This window comes from Anthonomus grandis, chromosome 13 (assembly GCF_022605725.1).
Source record: "Anthonomus grandis grandis chromosome 13, icAntGran1.3, whole genome shotgun sequence".
Classification (NCBI taxonomy): Eukaryota; Metazoa; Arthropoda; class Insecta; order Coleoptera; family Curculionidae; genus Anthonomus; species Anthonomus grandis.
Window position 1 is genome coordinate 16921322 of NC_065558.1, and position 14968 is coordinate 16936289.

Sequence of the window (14968 nt, forward strand, 5' to 3'; positions counted from 1 at the left end):
GCTGAAATTACATTAAAATATATATTTTCATTTTTATATTTGTTTTTAATGTATATCCCTACGCCTCCACCCCTTCCTACTCGATCTCTCCTAATAAGTTTGTATCCAGGAATTTCGAAGCTACTGCTATCATGCTCAGGAGTTAACCACGTTTCTGACAGTCCCAAAATGTCAAAGTCGTAATCAAACACATAATTTGAAAATTCGTCAAATCCGGTATTCATCGATCGAATATTAGAATGCGCAACAGTAAAATTCATATCTACCCTCTTATAATCTTGATTAATCAAATTATCTTGCTGATTAACCGCTCGTATTGCTGTATTAACCGCCATCACCCCATAAAAAATATCCTGACCCACGCACATCCACCCACCCCCTTCGCCATGACACTAAAACTAACAAATATTTAATGCAAACTATCAACCATACATTCTCAAAACATAAATTTAATTGAAACAAAACGCATATCACAATAGCAGCACTCACTATGCTTTGACTAAACATTATTGCATAGGTGCACCTTGGCCTATTTAAATAATATTCACAAGATATAAGATTACATCCTTGAGATTTAAATACATCAAAAAGAAAATTAATAAATGAAGTGATATCATAGTTTAGTAGATCAAATGCACGTGAATAATCTAACAGCACCAATATGCTCGCTTTGCCCTCGTTTTGTGTTCCGTTGAGTGCATCCGTAACATCCGCATGTGCTGTTGTGCAACTGTGACCACGGCGAAATCCTGATTGCTTTTCTGGTAAAAGTTTATTGGACCATACGAAAGTTGAAATTTGTGAAGCTATAACTTTTTCCAGAATTTTAGACATGGATGGTAAAATAGAGATAGATCTTAGTTGACTGAAGCTCTCAGGATGGCTTACTTTAGGAAGAGGAACCACAATAGTAGATTCCTTTTGTGAAATTCTTTATTTACTTTTCTATTTCTTCTATAAAATTCTAAAAGTTGAAGTTTTGGAGATATATTAGAACTAGTCGCATTGACAAAGTGTGTGTTAATATCATTAAGATTTCTTAGTTGATCTGGTATTGTGTTCATTTTTTTATTTAAAATACCAAGCCTTTTTAATTCCACCCACTTCTCTTTCGAATTACAATTTTCAAGCCTAGTATTTAGACTTATCCTTTCTTTTCAGCTCGTAATGCTGAAGCAGAAGTAATTGTATTCTGGAGCTGTTTATAATAGTAGTCCATGTTTCGGCAAACGTGTACAGCGAAAACGATTGAGTGCATTACCCCATATTTCATGTGATAATTTCTAAATCTCTTTGAAATGCAACCAAATAATTTTTTTTAAATTTCTATAGAATACTGTCGTACTTGCAGAAACCTCTGCAAGTACGACATGCATGTACGATGCACCTATAACAAGAACCCAAAATGCTGCTTTAAAATTAATATTTTAAAACCTATATATATTCTCAACAAATAACTTATACATATAATAGTCTAATAAAATATGTATGTTATCTCATTAATATGTATGTGAAAACTGTTCTTAAAAAACTCAAGAAAACCTCACCATTAGGCACATTATTTGTCAATCATATAAATATAAATAATTATCGAAAACGTTATTAATCTTATATTTATATTTTAGACAATATATTATGCATTTTAGGTAAGACATATGGAAAGTTTTTGATGCAGGATAGTTTAAAAAATTATTAGATAAACAATTATCACTGTCAATAACTAATGTTATAATTAATTATCAACTCTAATCATTAATTAATTATTTGAGTAAGATAACTTGTCTAAGTGACGATAATTGAAATATTTATAAGACTAGATCAACAAACATATGATACTAGAAAATTTACGAATGTTACTAGCGCTTTAAAAATGGAAAAAATTTAGAGGAAAGATAAACTAGAACTATAAATTAAACAAATTTTAATTCGTTTTTTAAACCCCATTTTTAACATAATTTAGATATTATACATATTTAAACAAAACTCTTTTTTTCACGTTGCTTTGTGTTAGCCGCTTTAATAATTGCGACCATTTTCATGAAGTCCAGACTGTTTTGCTTTTTCCACCTCTATTTAAGCATAGTTAATTGTGCACCTCTATTTTCTTTCGAAAAGGACAATTTGCATCCAAGGTGCATTTCTATGTACCTTGACCGATTTCTCTTTTAGGTTATTTTCCTTTACTAGGAATTCTAAATATTAGTAGTTTTGTTTTTAAATGAATGTCTATGATTTTTGTTCTATATTTTCTTAATGTAAAGGAACTATGTTGATTATTAATTTTGCAATAAATTTTGTTTGTTTGGGATATGTTTTTACATTTTGCAAATATTTATAAAAAGCTTCTTCACTAAATTGTTTGAAACATTTATTGAGTGTACATTTTTTCTACAGACCGAACATCTAGCTTAAGCTGACAAGGTACACATTGGTATTTATAATGCCATGACTAACCAATTTTCTGCTTATATCAAGTAACGCTGTTAATTGTGTAATTCTTGTAGACTTATTATGTTAAATTCTAATATTATTTTGTGATGTACATCTTAAGCATTTCTTGTTATTATTTAAATTTGACTCTTTCCTTATTCTTTGACTTGTCTGTCCACTATGCATATTTTTACTTTAACTGTTTTTTAGTCATTGATGCCTAAATAGATATTCTTTACTATTTTAAATTACTATAAAATCTGAACTATTTCAAATACTTAACTATAGAAAAACTTAACATTGCTTACCAAAATACTCGACATTATTGAATCTCAACATACTTATTATAATATTTCAAACCCAATCTATGTGTTGAATGTAACACTGTTACTTTACTTATCATTGTTAAATGTTATTGAATTGGAAATAGTTTTACTAAGTCTAAAATATTTTTTCTAGAACGACTGATAAAATCCTATTTCTACATCGTGAGAAAATCGATTCAGGACACCGTTCCGAAAGCCATAATGCATTTCCTAGTAAATTTCGTTAAAGACAATTTACAATCCGAACTCGTCACTTGTTTATATAAAGCCGACAATGCAGATCAACTGTTAGATGAATCTGAGCATATCGCCCAGAGGCGTAAAGAAGCAGGGGATATGTTAAAGGTATGATTTGTCCTGTTAGAGATTTCTACTATAAATAAATACATTTTCAGGCTTTACAAAGGGCGGCCCACATAATAAGCGAAATTCGAGAGACCCACATGTGGTGAAGAAGACTCGACCGTTAGTGGCATATAAGTTTTAAAATAGAATTGAATTTTGTGAACTAACTTTTAAAAAATGCGAGACTAGTCAACAAAGTAGGCGATTTGCAGCACTGGTTACAACAAGCGAGCATTTTTAGTTGAGTTTTTTTTGACCTTGTTATATTGTTTAAAGTATTGTACTATTATTGAAAATGAAGAATTCGAAAATTTTACCGCATTTTCTTTATGGACGATAAAGAATAGGTTTGATAATTTTATTATTAGTTATGTGGGAGTGCTTATTTTAAAGAAATTGGTTGAAGTACTATTAGTTCTAGCACAATTTTCATTTAATCATGGTTACATTTGAAATTTAAAAAAATTATACTTACTGCTTTTATTCTACGGAGCACGACAGTGGAAATGAATAAAAAAATACCCCTTTAAGAGTGCAGTCCACCACGTGACAACTTTCGAATCGCGACAGTAGTTTGGTGGCCGTTGCAGCTTTCGCTAAAAGTAGCAACACTGGCTGCCGTAATTACCCACTCCACCGTTCCCTTCTCTCTGATATATCGAATCTCGATTATCAGCTACGCAAGTCAACTGGTCTTACTTCTTGTTAGGTTTATTAACTACTTTTTATGTTATAAAGTTTTACATATGTACATACAGGGTGTTTCGGGAGGAAAAGGCAATTTTGGGAATATATAAGATAATTAACTATATGTCTAATAAGATAAATTAACTTATATGTTTTAATCCGATTCTCAACCGTTTCAGAAATAATCGGTTCTGAAGTTTATTTGTAAGATTGTTGACCGTTTTGTTCAAACGTGGCATGAGGATTTTCATCTGACTACCGATGTTCATTGTGTCGGTTATTAATTCCATTGCGGGTAAAATGAGCTTCATCGCTAAATAAAATGTAATTATGTAGGTCTCTATTTGGGATCCATTCACAACATTGAACCCTTAAGCCAAAATCACCCTCTTGAAGATGTTGAACCGGTTGAATATGGAAAGGCTTAAAACCGTTTTTCCTAAGTGTCTTCCAAACGTCTACATATGATGCTAATCGAAGTTCTTTTGTAATCCGCCTCGTACTAACAATCGGGTTTCCTTCAGCCATATCATCTCCAAACCAGGGAAAGGCTGGCGTGGTAAATGTCACCAGGAATTCCAGTGCTCAGATTCTTTCTGGGGGGAGCAATTCCAATACATCTCGGAAGAATGTCCTGCCCTTTGACTGTCGCCTCTGCTATGCTTCCTACATTGAAACCGAGCCTAAAACCAAATCCAAGTAAGAAGAGTAATCACGGCAGACAACCGTTCCTGGATCTTCCTCTCCGGGCTATCCAAGGACAATACAGTTAATGATGTTGTTTGGGGGGCTCCTTTTGGAAAGGACAAATAATAGGTATTGAAGGACCAGCGTGAACTTCACACGCAAAAGAAAATAAGAAAAAGAAAACAATTACAAATTTACGGCGTCAATAACGACTTACCTGACACTCGATGAATTGGTATATGTAGAACTGTAGATTAGATGGTTGGCCGGCCAGTTTTCTCAACACACACGCTATTCTATGTTTCGATGCGTATCGTACGATGGTACCGATCAAAAAGCCCGTCTCTCGCGGGAGGAAGCGTGCACCTGTCCAAGCCATCATTGACGCATGCACGCGGATATGGATTGTTATTGGTCAATTAAAATAATCAATACTTCTAACAAAATTGGCGGTGCATTCAAATACCCTTTAAATTTGCCAATTCCAAACATTCCGCCCACCAAAAAATACAATTTTTTCTCTTAGGCAACTTAAAAGGTCAAGTGTGTAATCACACCTGATAAGGATTTCCATAGCAAAACTCCTCAATAAACAACAAAATAAAAATGGTTAGCTAATTCAAATTATAATTTCATCCATTGGTAGAACAACACACAACCGAGAAAATAATGAAAAAAGGAGAAAAAAAAAAAAAAAAAAGAAAATAATAAAATAAATAAAGAATGGTCTCAAATTTATTGAGATGGCAAAGGACAAACCTTTATTAGAGGTCGGTCCAATAGTCCTTTCGTTGTACGAATTTGCACAACTCTGGGAACGTTATCGGGACTGGAGTAAATCCTTTCCAGCCTACCAATAAGCCAATTAAGAGGGGGTTGGTTATTGTCTTTGATTACGACAAGAGAGCCAACTTTTGGACAACGGTCAGGGAGAGTCCATTTATTGCGTTGTTGCAATCGATTTAGGTATTCCAAAGACCAACGTTTCCAGAAGCTTTGGTGCAATTGCTGAATCAATTGCCAACGTTTCAGTCGATGAAAAGGGATATCGATTAGTGCCTCATCAGGAGGAGCGGTAAGAGCTTCCATGGTCAGGAAATGACCAGGAGTCAGACACTCTAAATCATTGGGGTTGGAACTCATCTCACAGAGTGGTCTGGAATTCAAAATGGCTTCACATTGCGCCAAAACAGTGGACATTTCCTCAAAGGATAATACTTGTTGACCTATCACTCTCGCAAGATGCGCTTTAACCGATTTAACACCTGCCTCCCACAGGCCTCCGAAGTGTGGTGCGGAAGGCGGATTAAAGTGCCATTGAATATGCAACGTTTCTGCCGAACCCTGCAGATAGGACAAAAGCATTCGGGAAGCACCTACAAAATTGGTGCCTTGGTCACTGTACATATCAGAGCATCTGCCACGACGTGAAACAAAGCGTCTAAATGCCGCTAAAAAGCATTCAGAGGACAAATCGGACGCTACTTCAAGGTGTAGGGCTTTGGTAACCATGCACACAAACAGACATATATAGCCCTTTTGGCTTTGAACACCTCTACGCCTAGACATGGTAAGTGGTATGGGGCCCATATAATCCACTCCACACTGTGAAAATGGTTTAACTTGGGAAATACGAACTTTGGGTATATCACTCATGAAGGGGGAAAACGGAATTGGTTTCACTCTATGACATCTAAAACATTGGGATAGGACAGAATTTACGGCTCTACCAATAGATAAGATCCAAAATTGCTGTCTTAAAAGATATTGTAAAAGACGGGGACCAGGATGGCCATGATCTTTATGAAACATTTCAATAATTAACGAGGTCAATCGATGATCTCTGGGAAGAAGCATAGGATGCTTGGCATCAAATGGTAAATCAGAATGGCGCAGACGTCCGCCCACCCTGACGACTCCATGGGAGTCCAAAAACGGGGCAAGTTTTCTAAAGGGTTTAGGGGTAGCTAAATTGGTTTTTAGGCATTTAATTTCCTCAACAAAGACTTTGTCTTGGACAGATTTAACAATGATACAAGTAGCTTGATATATCTCATCAGCACTTAAACCTTGGGATAAGGGAAGTGATCTTTTCTTTAGACCTTTATCCCGGAACCGTATACAATATGCTACGATGTGTTGAACAGTTTTTAAGGAAGAAAACCGCTCAAGCAGCCTAATTACAACACATGAATTTTCTGGTATGGTTAAATTACAAGTAACTTTGCGTTCTTCTTGAAGCGCAATCGGATTATCCGTTGGATCGAACTCTAAAGGGGTTGGCCAGAGTTCGTGAGACAACTTTAACCATGGGGGGCCATTGAACCATAACGGATGGTCAAGCAATTGCTTGGGCAACAAACTACGAGAAAGGCAATCAGCAGGGTTTCCTACACCACTGATGTGAAACCACCTATTGGGAGGAATTCTATCTTGGATCTGCTGAACACGATTGGCTACAAAAGTCTTAAGCCGGGAAGGATGACTTTTAATCCAATACAAGGCTACACTGGAGTCAGACCAAGCATAGATTCTGTCAAATTTAATGGGAGAATTGGTAATCACAAAATGCATCAAATTGGAAAGAAGCAAGGCTGCACATGTCTCCAATCGGGGAACGGATAGAACCTTTAAAGGACACACCTTACTTTTTGCGCATAGTAAATTTACATGTACGTTACCTTCAGAATCAATTTGTCTCATGTATAAGACACCACCATAGGCTAACAAAGATGCATCACAATAACCATGTAATTCAGTGCAAACAGCATCAGAAATAGTTACGTGACGTGGAATCGCAAATGAGGATAATAAAGGAAGTTGGGAGACATACACTTGCCATTGGCTAACGACATCTGAAGTAGGAACTTCATCCCATCCAACGCCTTGAATCCAAAGACGCTGAATAAGGCACTTGGCAACTAATACAACTGGAGCTACAAACCCTAATGGATCATAAATCTTGGCTATTTCGGACAAGATAACTCTTTTGGTGCACTCACGCGCGATTGGTTTTACTGAATAGGAAAATACATCTAACACTGGGTTCCACTGTAACCCCAGAATTTTTAAGGTACAATTGGCATTGTCATTAAAGGAGATATTGTGTTGATGTGATTCAGGCACTAGGGATAACAACTCCTTACAATTAGAGGTCCACTTTCGAAGCTCAAACCCACCGCAAAAGAGTAAATCTGTTAATTGCTTCTGAAGTTCTAAGATTCCTTTAACTGAATGACCAAGACCAATTATATCATCCACGTAAGTTGACTTTAAAAGAATGTCACGAGCAAGGGGGAATTCTTTTCCATAATCCTTGGCTAATTGGTGTAAGGTTCGGATTGCCAAATATGGACTACAATTTAGACCATAAGTGACAGTACACAAGGTATATTCTTGAATAGGGTTTGAAGGATCAAACCTCCATAAAATCTTTTGGTATTTTAAATCTTGTTCATGGATGCCGATCATTCTATACATTTGGCGAATATCGGTGCTAAACACAATGGGGAAAAATCTAAAGGTTAACAAAATGGTAACAATATCGTTTTGGAGTTTTGGACCTGGCAATAAAACATCATTTAAGCTAAGGTTATTAGAGCCTTTTGAGGATCCGTCAAATACAACTCTAATTTTAGTAGTTCCACTGTCATCTTTGACAACACAATGGTGAGGAAAATAATATGAAAGATTGTCAGCGGAAGTACAGGGTATCATGTGGTTTTGATCCAAATAATCTTGCATAAAATCGTTATACAAGCTTCGAAGACTTGGATTTCTAATCAATCTGTTCTCCAACAAATTGAAACGTCTCAAGGCTTGATGTTTGGTATCACCCAAGTCAATGTCTGGTTGCTTAAAGGGAAGACGCACTACATAGCGTCCATCAGGTTTTTGAGAACAAGTGGAAACAAAGAAATCTTCACATTTCTGTTCCTCAGGACTCAAGAGAACCTTATCTGGAACATCCTCAAGCTCCCAAAATTTATGCAAATTGATATCAAGAGGACTTTCAACTGGGATGGTACTTGGCACATAGGTACACAATGACACAAATTCATTAGTGGGAGTATTATTGCCACCTATTAAAATCCATCCAAATATGGTTTTAATAGCACATGGACTACCATTGATACTTTTCCTAAAACCTGGGAGAATAATCTCAGAAAACAAAGGAACACCTAGGAGCAAATCTATACCATGGGGTACAGCAAAATTCTTGTCGGCTAATTCAAGACCTCTCAAATGTTTCCACTTGGAGGGATTAATTGGAAAGGTTGGGGTATTTTCACAAATGGAATGCACAACAATTGCTTCAAATTCCAAACATGGGCCAGTTGTGGACAAAACCTTTAGCTTAACTGTACCTAATGACGAAGCTGTAGACATATTGTTTATGCCTTGAATAGGAATTTGGCTAGGTGTAATGGGTAGAGCAAGTTGCTGTACACAAGATAAGGTCACAAAATTAGCCACACTAGCACAGTCAAGCATAGCACGACAAGGAAACAAATCTTGAGAAATATTGTACACTGATATTTCAGCTGTAGCAAACAAAGTAGGTTCTTCATGGGAAAGCACACTTGTCAAGCAAGGCACTACAGAAGTGGCATTAACAGTAGGGGGTTCCTTGACTTCACTAACATTGGGAACATCATTGATAGGTTGGAAGTGCAGCAAAGTATGGTGTTTCTTGGAACAAATTTTACAAACCTTGGTTCCAAGACATCTAGGAACACTATGAGTCCTGGAGAAACAATTGAAACACATATGCTGCTGTTTAACAAAGGAATATCTTGCTGAAACCTCTGCTTCAATAAACTTGGTACACTTTACAAGGGGGTGTGAACTCAGGTTGCAGAACAAACATTTCTGCTCGGTATTGGTCATATAAGCTTTGGCTGGAACCACTCTTTTAGATCTATTAGGGTCATAAGATTCCTTTTGTTTCGAATTGGATTGAGATACTACTTTGGGCTCATTAAGAAGGACACTATTTTCCAAGGCTTTACATGTTTTGTTTAAAAATCTAGTCAAATCTCCATATCTGGGAATGGGTTTATCACTGCATTCAATTTCAAATCGGGTTTTTAAGGAAGGGTCAATTTTTTGCAATAGCAAATTTAATTTGGTAAAATCCCACAAATCAATTCCTTGCAAGGAATTTAAAGCCTCCATATTTTGGGAAAAGGTAGTGATAAGTCTTCTCAGATCACCGGCAGAGTGAGTTTTGGCTGGAGGTGCATTATATATAGCTAGCCAATAGTCAGTTGCTAGGGCTCTCTTATTCTCAAAACGCTCAATTAAAGCATTAAAAGCCACAGGATAATTAGCTTCAGTTAAGGCAATGTTTCTAATAAGCTCAGCTGCTTCGCCTTGAACAGCCATTTGGAGATGTTGGAATCTTTGTATATCAGAAAGGGATCTTTTCTCATGGACAAGGGTTCGAAATAGATCATAAAAGGCAGGCCAGTCTCTTCTGTTCCCAGAAAAGACAGGGACTTTAATTCTAGGTAGGTCAAGATCATGATCATGATCATCACTTGGCAATTCACTAAAGGAGTGGTTGTTGCTTTTGCAGCCACTTTTTGGTACAACATCTACTGGAGGGAGTAACTCTCGAAGCAAGGAATGAACAACATATTTCATTTCATCAAAGGTATTTCCAAGAGAATGTTGCTCATCCTGTTTGTCATCATCAGAGCAAGCTAAAATGTCTAAATGCAAAGTCTCAAAAGAAGAACAAATACTAGGGAAATCCTCAGCGCGGGCTCTCAGTAAATTCAACTTGGAAGGATGGTTTTGACACTCAACAGCCAAATTATATATGGCTTCTAATCGTTTAATATAGGACTGACGCTTCTTTATTAATTTAGCTGCTACTGGCTGATTTGTAGACATAATGGTAACTAAGAATGGTAAATACTAAATAAAACTCCACAATATGGAATTAATGGAAATTGGTATCCAGACAAATCGTTAGGTTTGTGTATATAACACTGGTATAGACAACGCCGGAATAACGTCGAATATCACAAAGGAATGAAGCACTAATAATTTAACGTTCCACAATAAACGTTAATGGAATGGGGTATCCAAACAAATCGGAAGATTTGTGGATAAATCACTGGTATAAACAACGCCGGAATAACGTTGAATCACAAAAGGGTATATTGGTCGGTAAAAATGAACTTTTATCAATCAAAGAGTTAAAGTTCAAATTTCTATTGGGCAAAATCACAAAGGTAACAATCAAAAATTGGGTTAGGTAAACAATAACAAAACATTGACGTTATGTCTTGTCACCTGTCACAACAATGGGTTAAAAAACTGACCGGTTATCGGTTATTGCAACCGCACATTACTCGGACAAATGGAAATCGACACCAGTGTCATAGGAATGCTACTTGGTCAAGCGTTGTTATAAAAAATGGTAAACAATGTTTTTTTTTTTTTTTTAACAGAAATATCTGCGTCTTGCTATGGACTTCAAACCAAGGTTGCGATTAAACACTTTTGGATAGTTAAATAGACTGTAAATTTTAAGGACGATTCGATTTATTGGGCTCGCAAGGATCAAATGTTTGGGGGGCTCCTTTTGGAAAGGACAAATAATAGGTATTGAAGGACCAGCGTGAACTTCACACGCAAAAGAAAATAAGAAAAAGAAAACAATTACAAATTTACGGCGTCAATAACGACTTACCTGACACTCGATGAATTGGTATATGTAGAACTGTAGATTAGATGGTTGGCCGGCCAGTTTTCTCAACACACACGCTATTCTATGTTTCGATGCGTATCGTACGATGGTACCGATCAAAAAGCCCGTCTCTCGCGGGAGGAAGCGTGCACCTGTCCAAGCCATCATTGACGCATGCACGCGGATATGGATTGTTATTGGTCAATTAAAATAATCAATACTTCTAACAAAATTGGCGGTGCATTCAAATACCCTTTAAATTTGCCAATTCCAAACAGATGTCTTGGCTCATCTGGACTCTCATGGGTTTAAAGGCTGTGTATGTGAAGATCTGGCCACTTCCCAGGACCATATTAAATCTTTTAAAATTGGAGTTTCCTCTCTTAATATGACGGATGTTCTGGAGGGCAAAGTCTGGCCCTCGGGTGCTGTTAGGAAGTTTTTAAACCGAAAGCGCCAACATTACAACAAAAGAAAGTAATGCATGCTAGTGAACTTTATAATTTTAATGTTAATGTTATACTTCATCTTAATATTCAATCTCTACGTTCTAAAGTCCCAGAGCTTGAGGCATACCTCGAATCGAACCTCAATATTAATATCCTTTGTTTCAATGAGCACTGGCTGTCTGAGGCGGAAATTGGTGTAACCCATATACACGGATTTAATCTTGTTTCCAAATTTTGTAGGATAAACAGAAATCATGGCGGGGTATGCATATATGTGCGTGATGGATTAAATTGTGAGTCTGTCAGTATTCTGCCCCAAGGAGTAGCATGTGAGGTGGATTTTGAGATTGCGGGGATCCAACATGGTGAGTTTCTCATATTTACTATCTATAGATCTCCACTGGGCAATCTCGACAACTTTCTCAGTTGTCTGGAGGGCTTTCTTGCTAGCTTAACAATTAACAAAAAATATGTCATTACTGGTGACTTTAATGTTAAGTTTATTCTAAACCAGACACAGTCGAGGAGGGTTGTTGATTTGTTTTCTTGCTTTGGGCTTTATCCAGTTGCTAGAGATGCTACGAGGGGTTCGAATTGTCTGGATAATATTTTTACAACTGTCTCCAGTTCCAATTGTAATGCTAATATTTGTGATCCATCATTGTCTGATCACTTGGGAATTGTGTTTCAATTTAAACAGAGCATCCCCGTTCGAGGTGACGCTGTTCGTATATGTTACCGCCCTATGACAGATTGGAGGTTGTTAAATTTTTATAATGCGGTGGAGAACTTTGATTGGGACTTCATTGGCAATACTAGTGATGTTGATATCTCTTTTAATTCTTTTGTTAAATCTCTGAGCGAGGCTTATTTAATGTGTTTTCCACTGAAGTCAAAATCAGCGAATACCGCCAGGCGCTCAGCTGCTTCTAAGTGGTTTGATGAGTCTCTCAGGGAGATGAGAGAACGGCTCTGTTTCTTAAGACGGGCTAGTCAACAATACCCCAGTTTGATATCAAGCGATACTATCCGCACCTACCGTATCAAATACCGGCTTGAAATTCAGACAAGGAGGAGAAAGGTCAATGACAACTTCATTAGCCAGTCAAGTAACCCTGTCCGGGCAATGTGGAGGGTAATTACAGCTCTGAACCCTAGCGTAAAGGAATCGGAGCTGAGTGATATTAATGCCAGCCATTTTAATGAATCTTTCGTGAATGTTCCTGCCAAACTAAAAGAGACTCTTCCTCTGCCTCCCAAAAATCCTTTAGCTTATTTGACTGGCCCTTGCGGACCCGGCTTTTCCTTTGCCAAAGTTACTTTCATCCAGGTCCGTCAGGTGATTGATGGCATGAAGAATAGTGCAAGCAATGATCCATATGATTTGAATATCAGACTCATAAAGACTATTAAGAATTTAATTATTGTTCCCCTGACCAAACTAATCAACCTGGCTATCTTTGAGGGCACACTTCCATCCTGTCTTAAAATTGCTAAGGTCATTCCTTTTCACAAAAAGGGTTCAAAAGTGGATGTTGAAAACTACCGTCCCATTTCTCTGGTGCCTATCATTGAAAAGATTTTTGAGTCTTTACTCAAGACTCAAATAGAGGAGTATTTTGAACAAAACTCTTTATTTTGTGTGAACCAACATGGGTTTAGAAAGAAACACTCCACCACTGGTGCGGTCCAGAACCTGTGTGACGTGGTGCTTGACGGATTTGAAAGTGCTCTGTACTCCCAAGCCTCATTTTACGATTTATCTAGGGCTTTTGATTGTGTGGAGCATAATATTCTTCTTCAAAAGCTCAACCACTACAAATTTTGTTCGAGAAGTCTGTCACTGCTACAGTCCTACTTGAGTGACCGAAGTCAGTTTGTTTGTTTTGGGAGATGTAGGTCTCAGAGTTTGTCGATTGAGCATGGAGTGCCTCAGGGATCCGTTCTCGGGCCTATCCTGTTTCTTATATTTGTTAATGACCTACCAACTTGTCACCCTGATTGCACTTTCTATTTGTATGCTGATGATACTACATCCCTGTGTACTAATAGGAGTTGCGCAAACATTTCGCTTAAGGCTCGAGCATCTTGTTCTCAGTTTAGAGACTGGGCCGTTTCCAATAGATTGTGCTTAAATGAGTCCAAAACTCAAAATATAATTTTTTCCCTTCGGGACGTTGATTCCCAGCAACAATCTTTAGGTGTGTCTGTGGATTTTCTGGGTGTTAGATTGGATAGTGGTTTGACGTGGCAAGGTCACATAGATGAATTGTCAACCACATTATCAGGGTGTACTTTCCTGATTCGCAATTTGTCTGGGTCTGTCTCCGCACGTACTCTCAGGACAGCTTACTTTGGATATTTTCACTCTCTAATGACGTATAACTTACTAAAGTGGGGTCATTCAGCGCATATGCCCAGGATTTTTGCATTGCAACGTCGATGTCTGCGAGTGATTGCGCAGATTGGATACAGGGATTGTTGTAGGGTCCACTTCAGGCTTCTGAGAGTTCTCACCTTGCCAAGCGCCTTCATACTTCTGTGCCTTGTATTCATTAGGGAAAACCTACCCAGGTTTGCGACTCATGCTAGCACTCACAGTCATGACACCAGAAATAGCGGCTCCTTGGTGGCACCATTTAGGAGACTCGAGCGTACCCGTAATGGCGTGTCTTATTATGGAATTAAGTTCTTTAATGTCCTGCCGGTCTCCGTTAAGGATTTGCCTCTTAATGCTTATAAGACAAAGGTAAAACATTTTTTAGTCACCAATGCTTTTTATTCATTTGAGGAATTCCTGAGCTCAAATTTCAGTGCTATTGCATAGGCTGGGTCTCTTGACTTTTAGTGTTAAGTGTTTTTAAGCATTACTTTTTAGGCTTATATGTGTTTTATTTTTGTTCTTAGGTAAAACGAATTTTACAGTTTAATACTTTTATTTGGAGTTATATTTTTGACTGACTTGTGGAAAGGCTTTATACTTTTTGGCATGAATAAATAAATAAATAAATAAATATCCAGAACATTTTCTTCATTTTCTACATTTAGTCCGCCTCTCGTTCAGAATTACTTCTTACGCTTAGAAACATTCCTGTTTTCTGAGCATTTGCAAAAACTGTCTGAAAAACTTTTCGATTAGGATTTCTTCGATTTGGAAAACCACGTCGGTATTCATCAACAGCACGTAATGCGCTACCATTACAGAAGCCATACACGAATATCATGTGAACGTGCAACCACCCCTCCCAGCTCTTGTTTTGCCATTCTTACTGCAAAACATCCAGAAGATAATTTCCCAGCTAAATGTAAAATATGATCTTCAAACCGAAGGCGATCAATGG

At 37.3% G+C, this 14968-nt stretch overlaps 2 protein-coding genes across 4 annotated transcripts in view; one reads left to right on the forward strand and one right to left on the reverse strand.

The window, feature by feature from the left end:
* LOC126743518 (dynamin-1-like protein) overlaps positions 1 to 3414 on the forward strand; it is a 33318-nt gene extending 29904 nt beyond the window's left edge. For all 3 annotated transcript variants that reach the window (XM_050450651.1, XM_050450652.1, XM_050450653.1), the window contains 2 exons: positions 2890 to 3101; positions 3152 to 3414. In XM_050450651.1, the coding sequence (XP_050306608.1) occupies positions 2890 to 3101; positions 3152 to 3208 (269 nt within the window). In that variant the 3' untranslated portion in view covers positions 3209 to 3414. The remainder of the gene's footprint in view (positions 1 to 2889; positions 3102 to 3151) is intronic.
* Positions 3415 to 4481: 1067 nt separating this feature from the next.
* Positions 4482 to 11184, reverse strand: LOC126743517 (uncharacterized). Its single transcript, XM_050450650.1, has 2 exons — positions 5235 to 11184; positions 4482 to 5059 (listed from the first exon to the last, which is right to left on the reverse strand). Exons 1-2 carry the CDS (start codon positions 10374 to 10376, stop codon positions 5027 to 5029), a joined length of 5175 nt encoding a protein of 1724 aa, XP_050306607.1. The 5' UTR covers positions 10377 to 11184; the 3' UTR covers positions 4482 to 5026.
* Between the last annotated feature and the right edge of the window lie 3784 nt (positions 11185 to 14968).